This window comes from Musa acuminata, chromosome BXJ2-4 (assembly GCF_036884655.1).
Source record: "Musa acuminata AAA Group cultivar baxijiao chromosome BXJ2-4, Cavendish_Baxijiao_AAA, whole genome shotgun sequence".
Lineage (NCBI taxonomy): Eukaryota > Viridiplantae > Streptophyta > Magnoliopsida > Zingiberales > Musaceae > Musa > Musa acuminata.
In genome coordinates this window covers 34,826,747-34,847,676 of record NC_088341.1, presented here as the reverse complement: position 1 = coordinate 34,847,676, position 20,930 = coordinate 34,826,747, and the positions used below count along the sequence as shown (strand labels likewise).

Genomic DNA, 20,930 nt, shown 5'->3' with positions numbered 1-20,930 from the left:
ATGATGTCTCCCTCCCCCTCGTTCTCAATTACACTGATTCTGACCACAGATTTCTTGCAAATCCGGAACTTAGTTCATCGTCACATCGGATGCATCTGCCGAACGAGAGAGAGAAGTCAGGAAATTATTCTCAAACAGGGAGGGACTATGGTGTTGCCACAGTGTCAAGTCAACGTTGTACCATGTTTCGAGCGGTACGAACGATGTAACTTCGTACGAGCTCGACTGTGAGGGCTCCAAACGTCGAAGAACACACATGAGGTCGTGCCCTAAACACGCCTGTGATCTTACTGATCCACAAAAATTAACCAAGTATGTCAAGTGTTGTAGAAGATCCGTGACCTAACGAGGGGATGGAAAATGGCGTGCATGAAACGAACGAAGAGCATGTCATGTTACGATTTGGAATGAGTTGCAGACATAATGGTTGCATCATTGCGTTGCATAATGGGAGGAAGAAGAAAGGGCTGCCTGCTTCTTGGCATCATTGCATCGATTCTCTCTCTCTCTCTCTCTCTCTACCCTGAGCTATAAATGCAGCCAAGCTTTAGCTCTTACGCTCACGCACACACACACACCCTCTCTCTCTCTCTCTCTCCCTCTCTCTTTCTTATATGGATCTCCAAATCTCTTTTCCGTCTCTTGGTGGTACCCTTGACAAAGCGCTTCGTGTCTGTATGCGTCCCAAAGATGGCAGCAGTGTTTGCTCTGCACGCATAAGGAGAGCTCACTGAGCAGAAGAAGACACGAGGAGGCGAGAGGCCGACTCAACTGTAGAAAGTTCACACTCGCAACAGTTGCTTAGTTGGGAGAAAAAGGCTTCTTCGTGATCGTCGGACGTAGGAGGAATCTCCAGAGGGCATCGCATCGTTTCGCTTCCCCACCCCTCACTGCTCCGCCTGGCCGTGGACTTGGTCACCAGAGCCTGACGCCTGAGGCCTGAGGCCTGAGGGAGACCGCCATGGGAAAAGGTGTGACCTCTCGATGTCTCTCCAGTTCTCTCTGAAACCGATGCCGCCTCCTCTGATTTGCTAAGAGAACGAGACTCGATACTATCGGTCTTGTCTTTTCTTCTCTTCCTTGCAACTCGCTTTCTTGCCCTCTGCACTATTCCAGAGATCTTTGTGGTCGTAGGAACCCTTTGGATTCTTGTCTTTGGATCTTTGGTCTGATGGTAACAGTAACTCCGGCGTTCGCTTCCGTGAAATCTTCTTCCTCTGTTCCTATTGTAGACTGGGTGATGGGCTATGGGAATCTGCATCACTGCCTTCTAACCTGGTTTTGTGCCTTTTCAGGATTCTCTTCTCAACTCTGCGTTTGGTGAGCTGAGCTTAGCTGTGCTCTGGATTTGGTTCCCACTCATATCTGCCTCCTCTTCTTGCGTGATGTTATGTCAAGTGTCTTGGAACCACTATCCACACATACCACCTTGTCCTCTTCTCGCTTGTCCCTCTGGTTCTGCTACATAAGAGAAGCTCCTTCGTTCCTGTTTAGCTTGTCATTCTCTTTTGACCCATTACACACTCGCTGTCTCTGTCTCTGTCTCTGTCTGTCTCTCTCCCATCTCATGCATCCATGCCATCCGTGTCACCTCCCTGCCAGTGTTTGCAGCTGAGGCCGCATCTCTCGAACGCCATCAAGACTAGATTTTGAACGAGGAGATCCAATCTCGCCCTACTTTGTTTGCTTTCCGACTCTCATCCGCTGGATGATTAGGATAAAAGAGATGAGTGAGAAAGGGTCGACTCCATCCCGTGAGGACGACTGCTGATCGCCTGAACCACCCTTCCCAGCATCCAAATATTTCCCTGTCCTTCGGTGCCCATGCTCGATTCCTTCGTTCCTATGGCTTCCGATGAGAACCTCACCACGAGCTTCGTCAACCGCATTCCGATTGGAAAACCAGTGGTCATGTCCGCCAGGGGGCTGTTCTTCCCCGCTGATTCCGCCTTCGTCGAACGGGCTGCCATGTTTTCGCACGCCGGTGGCCACTTCAGCGGCATCATCAACTCCTTCGCTTCGTCTCAACCGGTGGTGGCTCCTTCTTGCGCTGACATCTCCAGGGATGTCATAGGATCTCAGCTTCAGAAGATCACGCTGACCGTATCCGAAGCCAAAGATGCATCGCTCCCGCTCCCTCTGGACCATGAATCGACAAGTGGGAGTCCAATCAAGAACCAGAGGAACAAAGCAAGCGCCCATCTCACCGGAGGTAGCCAAGAAACACGCACCGGTTCAGCAGGTGCACCAGGGGAGTCGTGTCCGAGTGATCTCGGCGCAAAGAAGAGAAAACCCATCGATCCGGTGAGCCGCTCCTTGTTTGGTTCCGCTGTCCCGACGCTCGTAATCATTCACGAACACCACCTGCTCCAGGACAAGGAAAGGGGTGAGCGAGCACGAAGATGGCCACGATCATCGTCGAGGAACGCAGCAGAGGGCACCGAAGCCAAACAAAAACAAGAGCCGAAACACGTCGACGATGGCTCGGAGATGCCCAAGGAGGATTACGTTCACGTCAGAGCTCGGCGTGGACAAGCAACCAACAGCCACAGCATCGCAGAAAGAGTAAGATGGATTTCTGTAGAAAGAAAGAAAGATTCACCATGTCTTCCCGTACTTGAGAAATTTGGTCGAATCATGCTATTGCAGTTGCGAAGAGAAAGGATAAGCGAAAGGATGAAGTATCTGCAAAACCTCGTTCCCGGCTGCAGCAAAGTGAGTCAGTCTCGGAGGATATTTGGTGGCGGCACAAACGCACCCCCCAAGCTTCGATCGAAAGCTGATTGATCTTTTTATGAACTCAGGTCACAGGGAAAGCAGTGATGCTGGATGAGATCATAAACTATGTTCAGTCACTTCAACAGCAAGTTGAGGTATGCTACGCTGCTGCTACCTGTGATTCCTCCCTCGGATGGATGCTTCGTATTCATTCATTCATCCGTCTCTCCCGTGCAGTTCCTCTCGATGAAGCTTGCGGCTGTCAATGCTCAACACAACTACGGCATGGAAGAGCTTGTTGCAAAAGAGGTACGTGACATTTCTCTTTCTCTGCAGGCAGGCATCGTATCGTCATCATCGGCGAAACGATTAGCAGTAATCGGTGCTTGCTTCTGCCTATCATCGACAGATGCATTCCTGCGATGGCACTTTGTCAGCAGCTGGATTGCCACAGGAGATGATGATGATGATGATACATCCTCAGCTACACCCATCATCTCAACAGTATGTTGTTCCGGGTGGGATCTGTAGCATGGTAATCCCTCGATCCCTTGGGATGCATGCAGGCAGGCAGGCATCATAAGTGGCTGCCTGTTTTGCAGCACATTATCTGCTAATAATGCCGAGCATCGGTTATACCTGTCTTCCGTAATGCCAAGCTTCAATGGTTCTGGTTGTTGTTGTTGTTGTTGTTGTTGTTGTTGTTATCTACAGATGCAGGGTTCCTGGGAGGAAGAACTCAGCGCTGCCATGAAGCTGACGAGCGGTACTTGTCCTCCCATCAATGCTCAAGATAATGGTGGGAAGCCTTGTGATGATTTCACCATGTAGGCAGGACTGCATGCAAACGAATGCCTTTGCCCAATTTTTGAGCTGACATCCGACACTCGCTCATGTTTGGTTTCAAGCTTCCTCCTAATGCTGGTAAAAGCTATTGTTACTGTGTGTTCGTGTGACTTTGAAGATTTGTCGAAGAAGGATGGATGCAAGCCGGTGATAGCATCCCCTGTTGTATGAATTGAATGAATGTAGTCGATCAATACTAATGAAAATGGGAGAGGAACTGTTTGAAGATGCCTGCCGTGTGTACAACAAACAGGAGGGGGGGGGGGGCAGCTCGTCCTTGCTGGGTTTTGATGTGTTACGACCCTTCGTTCTTGTACTAACAGAGGGGGAGATCATTATTGTACTAACAACGTGTTCTCAGATGCCAACCTCTCTCTCTCTCTCTCTCTCTCTCTCTCTCTCTCTCTCTTCATTACCTCTTTGTTCGATAAAAAACCAGCTATCGACTCATTTGCTTAAATTTACCAAATCTATACCAATCTAGCATTGACGAATTGACAAACAGACTCGACATCTTACAACACTATTCTCCAAGAATTGATCGCTGCTATATATATATATATATATATATATATATATATATACAAAAATAAATGTTCACTAGTTGTTCTTTGTAATACTTACTTCCAAAGGGTCCTCACAAATTATGCAAGGAAGACGAGCAAGTTTGCCTTCCTTTGGGGGCCTCATGTTACAGAATTGGATTAAGAGTATCTTTCCCGTAGGAGATCCCCGACATGGCCACACTGGCTTCCCCGGCATGAACTTGAACTTGTTCATCATCCACACTTGCTTGGTCTCCTCCATCACATCACACCTATCTTGAAACTGACAACACTCTCCTGTTTCTGTCAATCCCCGACATCACCTGGCCAGACTCAGCCCAAACAATAACACACTAGCATTATACGACCATGTTGAGCAGCAAAAGCTCATGACCAATCATCCCCGATTCCCAGAAACCGCACAGAAGAGCTGTCTCTTGGTAAATCTAAGACAGGATCACACACACGCATATTATATTTACTTACATGGAAGCGACTCCTGTTGCATCCACACTGAAGCTTTTGCTGATCGTTAACGCTGCCGCACCCACAGCGCAAGCAAGCGTTAGCTTCGACATTGCCCGAGAGACAGAGGATGTAGACTTACGTACACCAAGCCGCCCACAAGAAAATAAGGCAGCAAATTGGAGGTTGAATGGCAAGGAAAATAGTGCCGAAGAAATATGGCGATTCCAGGACATCTTTAAGGTCGAAATCTCCTCGTTCTGGCAATGGTGGGAAATTTAGGGTGGGGAAGGACTGCTGAAAGCTCTCCAGTAACTGTAAAATGTACCGGCAGGTATTAGTAATGGTATGAATATAATCGCTATGCACTTTCTAAACAGGAAATAAACTATACTGAAAACCAAAGAGTTGGCAGCACTTGGCTATACAAGTCTTATGTGTATACATACATATATTCCAGATCATTTATTTTAGACTAGACTAATCCAATATGGTTTAGTTAGCATAGGGTAACAAACATTACCTCTTCCAATATAGGTCTCTCGTAGAGTTCTACAAACTTCTCACGAAGAATTCAGTTCATCTGATCCACATCACAAGCATGGGTCCAGTATGAATCATGGACGCCTGCAATATAGATGGAATGATAAGACGCAAATCCATCCGAGTGGCTTAACATAAATGGAACCAGTACCCAAAATTGAACCAGCACCTGCAAAGTTCAATCCAGCTCTTTTACAGGCAACTGCAGTCATCATCATGTGGGAACCGTCAAGAGAATGCACAAAGTTTGGGGGAAAGAAGAGCTGTTCTCTGTCTCCTGACAGAGACCTGAAAAACTAAATAGACAGGTTTAGACACCAAAAACATTAGCTCCCCATATAATATCATGATGATTCATCCTAAGGTTTTAGACTTAACGTGTTCAAAAACAAATTGGTTCAAACAGAAAGTATCAAGATACCTTTTCAGTTTCCCGTTTTAAGGTCAATACTTGAAGGGAAGTTCTCACCTGCAAGAGTGATGAGCAAATATATTTTTTGGTCAAGAAAGGGAGAAAGGGACAAACACAGGGAAAGAGATTCCTAACGGAAGAGTAAGTAAAACATACTGGCTTTGCCAAAAACTTGCCAGATGATTTTCCAATTTTCGGTAAGGTTGAACCACTGGAAGTCCGATAGGGGTAGTCCACCTTACAGGATGATTTTCTGAAGCAATCACCTGTTGAAAATGCAGACTTACTTCTTTAACCATATCATCACAGGCAAGTTGATTTGGGTGGAAAATGAACAAAATGTCTGACTAACCAAGCATGGTATGGAGACTGCAGCTGATTTTCATATAACATGAGTAATACTAAGGTCCAATTGTCCACTTCTTTTACAAATTATCCCCACTCCTCCGACTGCTTATTTTACCACTCAACTTCCTCTATGTAACCGGGAAGGAGAACATATAGCACACTTGACAAATATTATACAATACAGCTTTATTACAGCGTAGTATTTATATTCTTGTACCATAATCTAATCAAATATGTAGCCAAAGTTGAAACTTTCTACTGAAGATGTACAACTGGATGGCATACCATCATTGCTGCACTGCATTATGCCTTTTAAATTTTCTTTATCTGTCTCTGACGACCTCTACTCCTTTCACAAACTAGGTGTGCTTTGATGAAAATCATGCTATATACCAAAATAAAGCATTAAAAGAAACCCCTTTAGAAATCATTTCAGGATTACCTTATGGAGCCTGTATCTTATAGAATACACATCAAACTGAACGAAACGCACCTTAGCACAGTCACCAAGCCAGTTCATAATACTCCGTGCAGCCTGAAACATCTCCCCTAATGCAGTCAACGTGGTCTGTTCAAACAGTTTAAATCGTTCAGTCAGACATATTTCTCTCAAGTCTAAACAAGTACACCTAGAAGACAGAAACAAATGAAAATTTTAAATGTAATCTGCCTTACTTTGGCAGCATAACATGATGCACCAAATAGTTCTGTGTCATCAGCAATCAAACCCCGTTCCTTTAATCTTCTATTGATTTGCTCACGGGCCCCAACGTATGTGACACCATAAACTGATGTCATGACAGTCTGCTTAATCAACTTCCTGTCCACCTTTTTTCACATTGAGACCAAAAAATTCTCAATGAGCACCCAATGTATTTTGCATTGTTAATATAGAGAAGATATTTAACAATTTTCATAGTTTCAGCATTCATCAATAAAACAAGTTGATGCAGATTCAATTTTAAATGTATGATCTAAATATCAATTACCAGAGAAACATCTTTCCTCTTCAAAATTAACTTTATTATGTAAAAAACTAATGAAATTTTCTGCAAATGATGTAATTTTGCAACGAGATCAATAATTTTGATCTAGCTACAAGACCATTTGGCTTCATGCATCAGTGTATGTTGAAACAAAAAACCACCAAATGCCAAACTTAAACTTCACCTAAGGTCATCTTATTGGAGGGCATGACAATTCTGTTCACCCAACAATAGTCAAGTTCAACTGATCCAAAAGCGAGAATAAGAGCAAGTAATATGTTAACCTGATCAACTAATAGCCTAGCACGTAAAGCATCTCGATTGACAGTAGGGTCCTTGTCTGCATCTCTTCGCATGATACCAAGAACTCTGCATTAAAAATTCGTAACCAAGATAATTTTGCCTGGACAATGATTAGAGTGAAAGAAAGATAACTAGCACATCCAAAAAATATCAGGTCCAAAGCAAACAATAGATTGAAATTGGATTCCGTTCCTTTAAAATGCTTGTAATATGCATATGGTCAGAGCACTACAAAGGGTTGAAGTGGAAGCTTGACGATCAAACATCACCAGACATAAGAGAGAATATGATTAAACCAAAAAGAGTACGTGAAACAAAGACTTCTCTACATTTATTTTGGACATAAATAAAAAAAAGAGCAACCCAATGCCTAAAGCTCCCACTAAGATGGATCCCTGAGAAAGAACAATATATGGTGCCTTGCCCCTGCAACCACGGATGTTGTGGCACAAAGAAGCAATCTTAGTGTGAGACCAACACTTACCATTTTTAAACATAAAATGATAAATTGCAAAGTTATTTGTCAAATGATAAGACAACAAATAGCTTGTACATTATGATTAGTGGAAGTCACACTCCTAGGGCCAACAGTTGATATAGGTTACTGCAATAGACAATGACATACATAGCCGCTATTTCCGAGTATACATCTGCAGGCTTTTCTCCAGCAATTAGATTCACAGAGATGGCCCCCACCTGACAATGCAACAGTTTAAAAGATAAAAAGAATAATTTAAAATTAAAAAAGGGCTAAAGCCCATGTACAACAAAACTTAATAAAAGAGATCTTTGTAGATAATATCAACTTTATACATGGCTATTGATTCATGAACGCTAACAAAATGTTGGTCCAGTTCAGAAAGGATAATATTAAAATTCATTTGAGATGATAGTTGAGAACAATGTCTGCCATACCGAAGCGTACCGCCCGTATCAGGCGGTACGTACCGGTCCGATAGGTTATCAGTACATGGACCGTCCGGTACCGCTATAGTGCTACAGTAATATACTGTAGCACTGCTACAGTATGAAAAATATAAAATTGTTCGGTACACCAGGGTGTACCGCTCGGTACGCCCTGATGTACCCCCTCGGTACACCGGTACCGTACCGTACCAAGTCCGGGTCAAAACGCCGGTACAGTACGGTACGGCGAACCTTGGTTGAGAATACATAAGCACATTAAGAAAGATCTGTAAAGGAAGAACAGAGGGATCAAAGTAAAAGAATCCATAATGAGCACAAGATGGAAGATCCAAATTGATGCAATCATGACATATTTGTGCTGTGCTGTGCTTTAGCTTCAAATATAGATGTCAAACAAGGAACATGCAAAACAGTGCTAGATATGTAGATTGCTACAAAATCCTTCATGATAGTTATATTACCAGAAACTTAGATTAATGAGAGAGATGAATGAAGTACCATGCCACAATGTAGGCCTAACTGATGACAAATTTATAAATGATCTCTTATAAACCATCAATTAAAAGTATTTAAGATATCAAGAATCAGACCACAAATAAAAGTTCAACTCACATCTTCATGATCAACCAACTCAGCAAGACGTCCTCCACTCGACCATATTCTGTCTACAATGCTTAACACCCTTTAATTAACCCTCCATTTGGTATTGCCTAGTGTATCCAGTGCCTGATTAGCAGATACTTTGTTGATGTAAGTATGACCAAAGAAAATTACCAAACAAATATGAGCCAGCTAAGAACAGTGAAATCATACAACCACAAAAAACTAGAAGTTAGAATGTATATCTCATTACAAATAATAAAATTGTTTTAATGGAATTAAACTCAACAGAATTCATGCTCAATATTTCCTGGTAATGCAAAAATAGATACAGAAAACCTCAAAAATGGCTTGCATCTGCTCTCTTGGTGCCCTTCTAACAGCTTCTCGTTGTTGTCTTGATCCATGTGTCCGCATTATATAAGACGGAAGAAACAAATATGCTCCTCTGTCATAGCTGTCAAGGACAAAGTGATGACACTAAATAAAACAGAACTATGTTAAGAAAGGATCATTGGACATATTAAAGAATCTTTCGGACAAATAGAACATCAAACCAATCTGGATTAACTACATATAAAAGATGACTAATACCTAATGAGAACCATTCTATAAATAAAAAATCAAATGAATGAGTGATAAACATCAGATCGCTTAGAACAGTGTAATCAGATGCCAAACTCCATAGATCTCATCTCAACCCTCTGTATGCAGAAATAAATACTACTATAAACCTGAAGCTAGTTAGTTCGTGTATAAATGTGCATCTACTATTGCATTAGCTCATGCAACCAGGAAGTATCTTATAAAGGTATAAAGGCAAAGAGCTAAAATCTGTCCATTAAAAGGCACCAGTTGATGCTACAACAGGTTGACATTTTACTAAAGACTATGCAGCGATTAAATAATTAACAAAAAGGTCGAAAGCATGGATCAAAATTATGATGTACTTTCATAGTAAATAAAAAAAAATTAACAAGAAAAAGCATGGACAAAGGAAGCATTGACTACATAAATAAAATAATCATGTAGCAATGACACTTGAAAAGGGCCAAAGACCATGCATCATCTGATAGAGCAACTCATGAATACGAATTGCATATTAGGGACAACATACCTTTTCCAATTTACTGGAGGTATCAACATTAGCATGTAAGGAATAACCATGTGTCTTGCCTGCCAAACAGCAACAAGTTGAGACCTGGTTTGAAGTGTCTCATACAGAATAAAACACATAAAAGAAGACAGACGATATAAACAAAGAAATTCAGTGTACTTATGGTCCTAAGTCCTAATAAAACCTTGACAGACTAGCGGATCCCACACATAAACAGAATGAAGATATCAACAATGACAAACAGAACTCACGGTTCTATCTAGACCTTGACGAACTACAGGATCACACTCAATAACCCCAAAGCGCCGAATAAGTTTCCTGTAGTAGTACATTACATTCAGTAATCAGTATATGCAAGGAAAGAAACAATTTAAACATGATTCAGAGAATGAAATCTCTCACTGTTGTTCTTTTGTGATGATAGTTCTCAAAGAGTGTCAGAACGCAGGCCGAAAATCAGGAGGACCACCAGGAGACTGACTAACAGGAGATTGTATATAAGCTGTATCTAGTAAGAGTTCAATCAAGCAGCTTCCAACCTTTAAAAAAGACTTTCTGAATGACGATGAAAGGTAAATAAGAATGTCATCAGAAAATGTAACGAGAACACAAACCTTGGCCCCAGGGTTTGGAATCATCTTCACCGCTGACCAGTTTTCGTACTTGGTGAGGCTTTTGCTTTTTCATCAACTTTAAGACCTTTTTCCTTAAAGATTCTTGCTCTCTGGTAACTGTATAACCAGCATCTTCACTTCTCTTATCCTTGTCTCTTTTTTTTCCTAGTTTTCTCCATAAATCTGTGAATCCTTCCCTGATTCAATCCCACACTACAGTTACAAAAATGAATCTAGAAACCCGTCAATAACGGATAATCTCCAAATGTGAAGACAAAATAAAACTGCACAAAGTATGGACAGGAAAAATTTTTGGCAACCATTACGCACATAAATGTTCAGACGAAAATCCCAGACAATTCAGATGAGGTTTTAGTTGCAGTCATGAGTTTTTAAATTGTAGTCAGAAGATTTAAATCAATTATCCAGATAATGGTCCAACATTAGTTTTGGTAACCTATCGAACCAAAATGGTATCAATAAACCATACAGTACATGACCTATACTACTACATTTGAATTGTAGTAGTGACTTTTAAATTGTAGTCATAATTTAAATTAAGAATTCATACAATGTTCTGATATTATTACCAAAAACGTATCGGACCAGAAAGTATGATACTGTACACTAATTGGTAGATTATCCTATACCATCAACATCATTGAATAAAATAATAATATATTAAGAATTAATGGTAATGAACCAGCACCGAGCTATAGGTTATGACACCAGTAATCGGTCAAACTGGTAAATACCAGTAAGACCAATAAGTATCAACCTTAAGTTATAGCATGAATACCAATTGGTAAATACCATCCTGACCAGTATCTAATTCCTCAGTAGTTTAAATTTGCAAATCCCAGTAAGGTACAAATACCACATTGTATGGCAAACATAAATGATAAACAATTAGAATTTACATTCTAATATCATGAGAAGAAACCAAATACACTTACATTAACAAAGGGTAGCTTGTGAGAAATTTGAATGAAGTTCATATTTGTTTACTCTATGGAGAAAAAACAACCTGAAAATACTAAAGAGTTTCCTTAATGTAAATTCACTATACTTGTCTCACACACTACCCATGGAACCAAGTCCATTATGAAAATGTTCAATTGTTAGTTCTAAAATTCATCCAGGATTCAATAGGGACAGCAGTAATGTTTGCTAAAGGTAATTTCAAACATAATAGTCTGATCCAAGGTTATTAGATATCCATCTTAGCTCTTCTTCTTCAAAGAAAAATCTGCCTAAACGCATGTTATATGTTAATAACTTAACAATATATGCTTTCAATGGGCACTCTGTAACATGTATAATCATGACTAATTGATTCTCCAAGTATGCCCAATTTTGTCTTCCAGCTCAAATTTTTGGACATGAATATCCTTTTTCCCATTCCATAAGCTTGTGTAATAATGAGTTTTCAACACTCGGTTTAGTCCAACAGAGAAAGTTTGCGTAATAGTCTCGTCATGGTTGCTCGTGATAATTAATATCAAAACCAATCTAATATTGAGCATGAAGAGAGGCTAGAATGGGCCGTGGATGGGGTCGGAGGATACGCCACAGCATAAAGACACCACTAAGCTAGGGCTCACATGCACGATTGATTCTACGCTGCGTTGGATCTTGACAAAAACATCAAGCCCTCAAGTGGGAGAGATTGTAATAACCTCACATCAGAATTGAAAGTTGAACCGGTTTCCAAGGCCTGATGGATCGACTACTATTAACCTAGGTTGAAGAATTTTGAACCGGTGGTTTAGGTTAGTTATCCCATCAGGGTGGATCATGACAGTCATATAATATTTTTTTATTATTTAGGATTACTAATGTTTAAAGGCTACTTAAGTAGTAGTGACATTTTCCCACACCACCAAATTTCCTTGATTTATCTTGGTAGTAAAATCAACAGGTTATGTTCCCTTAAAACAATGTTTCAATAATTTTGTTAAATATTTTGTTTTATTGTCGGTTCTATGATCCTTCCATGATAAATGAGAAGAAATTATGTATGGTACAAGCACGAACATCGAAGCAGAATATGCAAATCAAATGACATGACAAGTTAGGAGGATGTTAAGCTTGATCGCTTGCTGGTCAAATGGTTGTCTAGGTCGTCCAGCCACAAAAGATTGCAGGTATGCTTTGTAACGTAAAGTTAAAAGAGAATGGTAACATATTTTACATATGGGAAGGAATGTTCAAGAAGTTTATTAAAAAACCCAAAAAATTCTAGCCAATTAATGCAAAAAATTATTGTAACAGGTGGTTGAATGACAAAGCAACATCCTTCCTACCTCACGCTCGATGGCATCACCAATTTTGCATGCAGCCTGAACAACAAGAACACTTCCATTTTCACTGCCAGTCATCAGAAGACTCATCATCTTGTGCATAGTGATCACCGCCATCAAATCTGCAGGAAGCTGATTGAAGTAAGGAACAAGTGATGACTTATATCTTGAAACCCCTGCACTGCTCCTGTTCCATGGCAATTCGGTCCCTCAATGGCTCGAACCATCCCAAGAACAAGGACTTCACATACGGTAAGTTTGGGGCCAACTTCCGCTCACACATATTCGTCAAGAGTTCCTTGTACTCCTTAGCCGCCTGCTCCCAAGCGTCAGTCTCTATCTTAATTTGTCTCCGACGAAGTACGTAGTACTTTCTTGCACGCATTCCAGCCACCAATTTGGGACGGTGCAGAAACCGTCTCTCCGGCGGGGACCCGCTGAAACTACCGCGTGCTTTACCATCTTCGTTCACCTCATCCTTGCCCCACCCATTCAAGAAGCGTTGTACGTCTCCTGCGGAGGGAGTCTCCTCGTCTACATCAGTCGAAGAAGCCGCCACATGTACGCCAGCAAAACTCCTGAAATCGGTCGGAACACCAGCAATTGACGACGTGGCGCACAGAAAAAACGGCAACGATTCCTGGTTTTGGCGGTAGTCAACTTCCAAGAACCTATTACCGATCGGCCTCCCAAAGTCCGACACCCGATCCTTGTCGCACACAATCGAGTCTCGAGAGGAACCGAGGAAGTTGGAAACGGAGGGGATCCACCGTGTGCACCGGCCGGAGAAACTGATTGTACGGTAGGAGCACGCGGCCTCGCTCACGACGCCTCGCAGCATGTGTCGGTGATCGGGAGACGGACTGAAGGAGGGACCGAGGGGGGGGGGGGATTGGGGCACAGGACGAAGGGAGATGATTTGACGGTGCGGAGCACGAAGGGGGCGTTACTGCACATCAGAGCGTGCGTATGGGGTGAGGATAGGAGGAAGATGAGAGAGGTTCCAATGTAACTAGGAAGGAGTTGGCGGAGGTGGTGGGAACAGCCTTCTTCGACGCGCGCCTTTAAACCCTCGCCTGCATCTCCGGGCTTTGGGATGAAGGATTTTTTTGTCTTTTCCAATATATCCAATTAATTTTTTGAAAAAAAAGCTCAAAAAAAACATAATTCTCCTTTTATAATATGTTAACTAGAGAAACATTTTAGGGTATAGACAAAATATTCTCTGAACTTATTTATTTTTTGATATATAAATAGAATATTTTTCTACTCTACGACTTATATATTGTTATCACGTGTCGTGTTATAATTGAAATGAATATTTTTCGAGTCTACGACTTACATGCTGTTATCGGTTATAATTAAAATGAATATTTTTCCTATCAATATATATATGGTGACGAGATCGAAGGTGAAAATGGACGGGACAAAGGATATTGGTAATATCATATTTGAAAAAAAATAGATTCTCAACTAGAATTAATGGGAAAGGAGGGTGTAATTTCATCTATATTGGTTCATTATCTAATCCCATAGAATAATTAGCAAATGATCGATTGATTTCTCAAATGGATCCAATATACATACATACATACATACATCTAACATGACAGAAGAACACCATCATATCTATCGTCATACCTTTTCCTTTCCTAAACATTGACACACCTCATAGAACAAGTCGTATGAATTGACTTTGCTTTGCCATTTCTCTGCTCAAAACTAACTATAAATACATATTTACTCTCTCTCGATCGATCCCTGTATGTATGTATACTATAAAAAATCAGATGTGGGAGCCCTCTCAGTTCATTTGGCAGATAAGATACAATCATACTGACTGAGATGGGATCCCATCAAAGTAATATAAAATAATAATAATAATAATAATGAGAAAAAAATCCTTGGGCATATCAAACGCGAAGAACATCCCACCATGATCGCATTGCCACTTTTCTCCTGCTCCTAAAAAGCATCATTATGCGTGGCCCACTGGATTCGGTGGGCGTCGCCTTGCGCTCACCGCGGCGAGCTCGATCCGCCGCTCCTTATCTTGTTCCGCAGGCTATTTTCAGGAAAATAGGTCCTCTTCTCTCGTGGCTTTCAAGGATTCGATAAGATCATGCCACGACCTGTACTGTTATCGAGTTCTAGGGGAACACCAGACCACACCTCGGGTTCGCCTCGACAGCTCAAATAATACCACCAAAAGCTCGTCAGAGAGCCCCCCGCTGTCCTCGCCCTCTCTTCGCAAGTTTTTTTATTCGAGAGGTATCATCTCTGCAAACCCTCAAAGATTCGATTTTTGCGACGTTTTTGGTGAAATATTCCACTTGATCCGGTGGAATTCTATGAGATTGGTCCCTGGGATGTGTTTCTGGGTGTTTTCTTTCTGCCTATGGGGATCGCCCAAGCGGCAATTTTGCTCGTTGTGAACCCCGAAACCGAGCATCCTGATCTCTGGATTCTGGATTGGGCATCATCGACGGTTTGGTTACGTTGTTCGTCTGTCTTTGGTGGGATTTATCACCTCTGTTGCTGTCCTCGTTATTTGATTTCATATCGTTTAGGGTTTTTGATCCCCGCCGTGGTGTTACATCTTAATACGATCATGCCAAAAGAAATTGTTTTCGGCCTTTGACCATCTTTTTTTAATGCTGCATTCTTCGGTATCCGAAATGCCCTTTCTTCGCTCTTAGGTCACCGGATAGATTGCAAGTTTCGTTTGTCGCCGTCTTGTTAGAATTAGACGGACTGTTCTTCCTCTTCTTGGTTGTGAGGGTTACGGCTGATTAACAAGTTTGTCTTCGATTAGTTCCGCTTTAGGGCTTCTTAACTTTGGGGGTATAAAGCAGATGGATGAAATGGGAGAGCTAGGGTTTCAATCGGCACGAAATTGCATCTTCGGTGATGATGACCCTCCGAAGCATTTAATTCTCTCGACACGAACTGGGTCGCGAAACACAAGCCCATCCAGGCAGAAGGCGATCAAGACCAAGCCTCGGGGCTTCGACGAAGAGACTATTGCAACATTCACCAAAGTCATACATGCTGATATCCAAATGGAAGATAGCATTTGGGCTCTATTACCCGAGGATCTGCTGATGGAGGTTCTTGCGAGGGTGCCTCCATTCTTGATTTTCAGGCTGAGGTCAGTTTGCAGAAGGTGGAATTCGATTCTTCAGGACCGCAGTTTTCTCACGTCCCACTCCCAAGTTCCGTCCCACGGGCCCTGCCTTCTCACTTTCTGGAAAAACTCTCAGGCTCATCAATGTTCTGTGTTCAGCTTACCGCTGAAGACATGGTACAAGATTCCTTTCGTATTTTTACCCGACTGGGCTTTCTGGTTGGTCGGTTCTTCGGGCGGTCTTGTGTGTTTCTCTGGATATGATGGGCTTAGCTTTAGAATGCTTGTCTGCAATCCCTTGACTCAGGCTTGGAGGGTATTGCCTGGCATGCACTATAATCAGCAAAGACAGTTGATCTTGGTCACCGATAAGGTGGACCGCTCATTCAAGGTGATTGCTACAAGTGACATATATGGGAATAGAACTTTGCCAACGGAAGTATATGATTCAAAACTTGATGGCTGGTCCGTCCATCAGGTAATGCCAGCTGTTAATTTGTGTTCATCAAAGATGGCTTTCTGTGACTCGAGACTTTATCTAGAGACACTTTCACCACTTGGTCTTATGATGTATCGAGTGGATACAGGTCAATGGGAACATATTCCAGCTAAATTTCCGCGGTCTTTGTTGGATGGATATCTAGTTGCTGGTGCACAAAAACGCTTGTTTCTAGTTGGAAGGATCGGGCTGTACAGCACCCTGCAGAGCATGCGAATTTGGGAGCTGGATCATGCTAAGACAGTATGGGTTGAAATCAGTAGGATGCCACCAAAGTATTTTAGGGCCCTTTTGAGATTATCAGCTGAAAGATTTGATTGTTTCGGGCAGGATAACCTAATATGCTTTACATCATGGAATCAAGGGAAAGGTCTTCTGTATGATGTAGATAAGAAAGCATGGTCTTGGATTGCAGGCTGTGCGATCCAATTATGCAACAGTCAGGTTTGCTTTTACGAACCAAGGTTTGATACTTCCATCTACTGAAATTATGACTTGAACAGGAACAGATTGCCGCTGGTGGTACCAAAGAAAAGACATTTGAATTAGACCGTAATCTGATCGTTGAATGGTTCTTTCGAATAATTAAACTTCTCTTGCCAAGAGCAACTGCCTTTTTGCCCATTAAATTTCATAACAATTAGACGGATGAACTGAGCTACCGGAATTTGCATAGAGATGTAAAGGAAACAAAGTTATCCTAGCATGAGAAACTTGTTGAGGCTGCAGTTTCTCGTAGCATTCAACTCTTTTCTTGTTCATGTTTTGCCTAAACTACCGTGATGACTCTGTACAGCACTTTCTAATCTTTTCTGCCTTGTGAGTCACATACAATTTCTCACGAAATTAGTGCTATCAGAATTTTCTCCGGAGTTTATCCGCTGCAGTTTTATTGCTGCTTCAGTAGCAGAACGAACATTTTCTTTCTACTGGTTTGTGTTCTGCTGGAACTCGAGTACTCTCACAAACATCAGCTAATTCCAGATATTGTGATCGGCTAACACTTCAGTTGTGCTTATATCTTGAAGGATGAGGCATTGCAAACCATATGAAGCGATCTAAATATTCTTTACAACAACTGTAAGTCCCCCTAATGAGTGTATTTATTAAGTTTCAACTATAAATTGTATGGAACATTCGTAGTCTTTTAAAGCTTCCCTTTCTGTTGTATTCATGCAACTGATGCTTTTTTCCTTCAGAGTATCCAAATTCACATGTGCAGAGTTGTTTGCATTGTATGATTGGTTTGTAATAAATTGTCATTGTTTTGTTTGTCACACAGAATGTAGGATACAGATATATTCCTGATTGACATAGGAGATATGAGCAATAGACAGGGCTGCCATCTGAATGAGTCGGGCCTTTTCAATTCAATTTTGTTTCTGAACAAGTGGGTAGTATGCTATTATACAGGAAACAACTGTAAACCTGAAGTTTTCAGATTAATGAAACAGAAAATGGGAAAGTATAACAATAGGTGGAAGAGATGAGATAAATCTAAAAAACTTGTTTGGTTAGAAGAGCCTGTGGCTTCAATTTTTATTGTCTTCTTGTAAAAAACATCACATGTTATACCGCTTGACTGCAGCAGCCATGAGTTGCCTTTTTATAAAATGATCAAAGTACCCTTCTGATATTGATTGGGACTTATACTTTGCTTAGAACTCCTGAAGTGCACCTCAAATGGTGTCAGTTGGTTCTATCAGTCGAGACTGTATCAGAATAAAATTAAGAGAAAAAAAAAGGTCATTTGAGGCTGCTTATAATAATTTCATTTATGGGCGTAGCTCTGATGCCTGTCACCCTATGCTGGTTCTTCTACAGCAGTTATTCTTTTCTTGAGTAGTAGTTTCTGGATCTGATTTTTCTGGAATTCTTCTCTGTTTGGGTCTTAATAGGTAAGGATTTGTTTAGTTGTTGGAGCTGTCTCGGATAGTGTTGTTTGTAAAATGTCCTTGTTCTTTGTCACTTGGATGATGCCCTCAGTTGAGAATACTTCGATGGATGTTCTTTATTCGACGGTAGAATTCTCTCATGCCACTAAATATTTTGTCGTTCGCTTGTTTTCTATTCGTTCATACCACTTCAGAAAAAAAACCCATAGTCATCTTCCAATAAACATGGGAGAGAAGCTACTAGGTTTGGAAACTGCGGTACCTCTTATTTCACCATTTATATTTCCCAAACTGAAAAAAAGGACCAAGGTGTCTTGTATCTGATTCTTTATAACACCTGTTCAAGAATGCGACAAAAATCCAATCTGAAAGTTCAAAACTAGATCTGCACTCAGTATATCTCCCATCCAGTTGCATCCTAATACCAAATATTCTGCTGACCAAAATAAACAGACATGGTTTCTTGGTGACAGGAAAATTGATCTTTCGAGTAAAGTAGGGGCTGAATATATAGTTGGATGGCACAATTTGATATTGATATATTATGCATTTTCTTTTTTCTTTCCATATCATGTTCTTCTAACCAGAGATGTTAATTATATGACTTGGTGCAAACAAGGAACAAACAGCTAGAGTTGCTAATTTCTAATTAGAAATTTTGGCTATGGTGATCGGTGATTCAGAAGCGGATATAAGCCTGAATGTGTATTTAGTTTCTACCAGACTACCATTACCTCAGGTGAGTTTGGTCCACTAAATGATATTGAACTAATTTTACAACAGCAACAACAAGAAGCCGCAATGTTCCAACTATTTGGGGGTTTTGCACCAAGTTTACTACAAATTTAGGATGATATGTTTTTTTTAAGCTTCACTGAAGTACAAATAACTTCCATCTGTGTAGATGGCTATACAAAACTAAATTGTAACCGAAAAAATGTCAAAGGGGACTTAGAAATTATTCAAGAACATATATTATCCTCTCTTATTCTATTCCCTCCCTTTATCTATCAATTATTTGTTTTTTTCTGTCGCCATGTATCTTTGTCTGTCTGCTTCTACAGGTGACCAGTTGCTTTTTACTGGTTTTGAAGCCAATCTTTTATTCCCATCTGTAATACCTGGACTAATAAATTTGCAATAACTGTCTCGACCTTGATGAGTTGCTTCATGTCAGTTACACTTCATGCTCGAATTTTACTTATTTTGTGGAAATATTCAACTGTTTTTTAATCTTGTAGCTTCTGGTTTTACTCCCACTGGAAACTTCCTCAAGTAGAATAATCTTTTGGAGGTAGATCAATGTTATAAACAATACGGAGGCGACTAAATTGCCTCATGCATGGATCCTACCATGAATCAAGAAATTCTTTCTTTTTCTTTTGGTTCAGAATAGTTGAGAACCCAAGCATCCTTCGTAGTGTTTACTTGATCATCTACAACAAGTGTTTCGATCAGAAGTTTCCTTTGTATGCAGTTATACTTTTAGGAGGTGTCTGTAGTAGAATACCTTGCCTTTAGGTGGTTCAATGAATAATCATTTTTTTTTAAACTTACTCTTTGTTATGCTAACTTTACCTTGTCGATAGGGAAATTGCTGTGTCTGCATCCATTCTCATTGACTGATTAAATAGAGGTCTGGTGCCACCAGCACGTTCCTGCTTTGGTGACCTGTTGGTGGAAGGAACCATGCTAGAAGATGGATGGCCTTGGCTAAGTGACTCAAATCTGTGTTGGTGCAGGAGCATGTAGATTCAGTGCACAGAAGTGGCAGAAAAGGAGTCATTGCATGGAGGCACATCTGATGCACATGGGAGGGGTGGGCTTTTGAGGTGTATCTGTGGACGTGCATGGTTTTGACAAAATGGGTGATTCCTCCCCCAGCATTGGGATTCTGTGGACTGCATGCAAGTATTTTTTAAGACAATAGTTGTTGGTTTGAGGTGATCTTGGCTGAAGGCGACAACACAGGCAAATCGGTAGAAGCTATTGCATGCCACCCAAACCATCTTTTATCAAATATGCAAAACTATGAAAAGAAGCATTTTTCTGCTCCTGTTCAGCGTTTACAAAATCATGAGTTGCCATGGTGATGCTGACAACAACCCTCATGTTTGTTTGTCTCACGAGGTTGGAATGAGCGAAAAAAAAAAAAAACACGACCAAGATATCGAACAACTCGAAGACCTAGGGAAACACCTAAGCCTACCTACAGGCGTCATGGAGGGTACAGTTGGATGAATGAGTTGGAGTTGAAAATTTCAAACTGGCACGAATAACCCAAGATTTTGTATTTCACTGGAATTGCTGCACTTATTTTTATGGGAACATTTACATGACAGTGTTGGAGAGTCTCAATAGCTTCACTGAAACATGCAAAACGTGGGAGGAATCTCTGGTACGCAGAGGACACAATATGCATGTAGCTACTGACCAGTGGGGACTGTCATTTGATGACACAATTTTCTTGTGCAACTCCTGCTTGTAATTGGCCTAATGGTAATTGTTGGGCAGTTGTTTGTCGTGAACGTGCAGTGCTGGGTTTAACACCTGAATCCAAGTCTGGCTTTAACTCAGGTATGACCTGTCTAAATCTGTGAAGCATTGTTCTGTCTATGAACACTTACTTGATCATGCCTATTAAATATTTGTTCAAATTACGAGCCGAGAATGGCTTACATT

General features: G+C 41.1%; 2 protein-coding genes and 1 pseudogene across 4 annotated transcripts; 2 read left to right on the top strand and 1 right to left on the bottom strand.

The window, feature by feature from the left end:
* The first annotated feature begins 1,325 nt into the window (after positions 1-1,325).
* On the top strand, positions 1,326-3,683 carry LOC135609155 (transcription factor bHLH49-like). 2 transcript variants are annotated; one of them, XM_065102254.1, is made up of 7 exons: positions 1,326-2,304; positions 2,374-2,565; positions 2,650-2,715; positions 2,805-2,873; positions 2,956-3,027; positions 3,128-3,253; positions 3,433-3,683. In XM_065102254.1, exons 1-7 carry the CDS (start codon positions 1,825-1,827, stop codon positions 3,547-3,549), a joined length of 1,122 nt encoding a protein of 373 aa, XP_064958326.1. In that variant the 5' UTR covers positions 1,326-1,824; the 3' UTR covers positions 3,550-3,683. The 2 variants fall into 2 exon arrangements, with proteins under 2 accessions (XP_064958326.1, XP_064958324.1); XM_065102252.1 differs by having other exon boundaries at positions 1,683-2,565.
* Positions 3,684-4,101: 418 nt separating this feature from the next.
* LOC103981235 (DNA-directed RNA polymerase 2, chloroplastic/mitochondrial-like) lies at positions 4,102-13,767 on the bottom strand (annotated as a pseudogene).
* A 1,194-nt stretch (positions 13,768-14,961) lies between these two features.
* Positions 14,962-20,930, top strand: LOC135582681 (F-box/kelch-repeat protein At5g15710-like). Of its 2 annotated transcripts, none has more exons than XM_065105064.1 (2): positions 14,962-17,433; positions 19,991-20,930. In XM_065105064.1, the coding sequence occupies exon 1, from the start codon at positions 15,583-15,585 to the stop codon at positions 16,837-16,839; it is 1,257 nt and encodes a 418-aa protein (XP_064961136.1). In that variant the 5' UTR covers positions 14,962-15,582; the 3' UTR covers positions 16,840-17,433; positions 19,991-20,930. The 2 variants fall into 2 exon arrangements, with proteins under 2 accessions (XP_064961136.1, XP_064961135.1); XM_065105063.1 differs by having other exon boundaries at positions 19,838-20,930.

What these genes read in the sequence shown, in the direction of transcription:
- LOC135609155 (XM_065102252.1), top strand. Translation starts at nt 1,825, where the DNA reads ATGCTCGATTCCTTCGTTCCTATGGCTTCCGATGAGAACCTCACCACG. An exon ending in GCCACAGCATCGCAGAAAGA is followed by an intron (nt 2,566 to 2,649) that starts GTAAGATGGATT and finishes ATGCTATTGCAG; the next exon opens with TTGCGAAGAGAAAGGATAAG. An exon ending in CACTTCAACAGCAAGTTGAG is followed by an intron (nt 2,874 to 2,955) that starts GTATGCTACGCT and finishes TCTCCCGTGCAG; the next exon opens with TTCCTCTCGATGAAGCTTGC.
- LOC135582681 (XM_065105064.1), top strand. Translation starts at nt 15,583, where the DNA reads ATGGATGAAATGGGAGAGCTAGGGTTTCAATCGGCACGAAATTGCATC.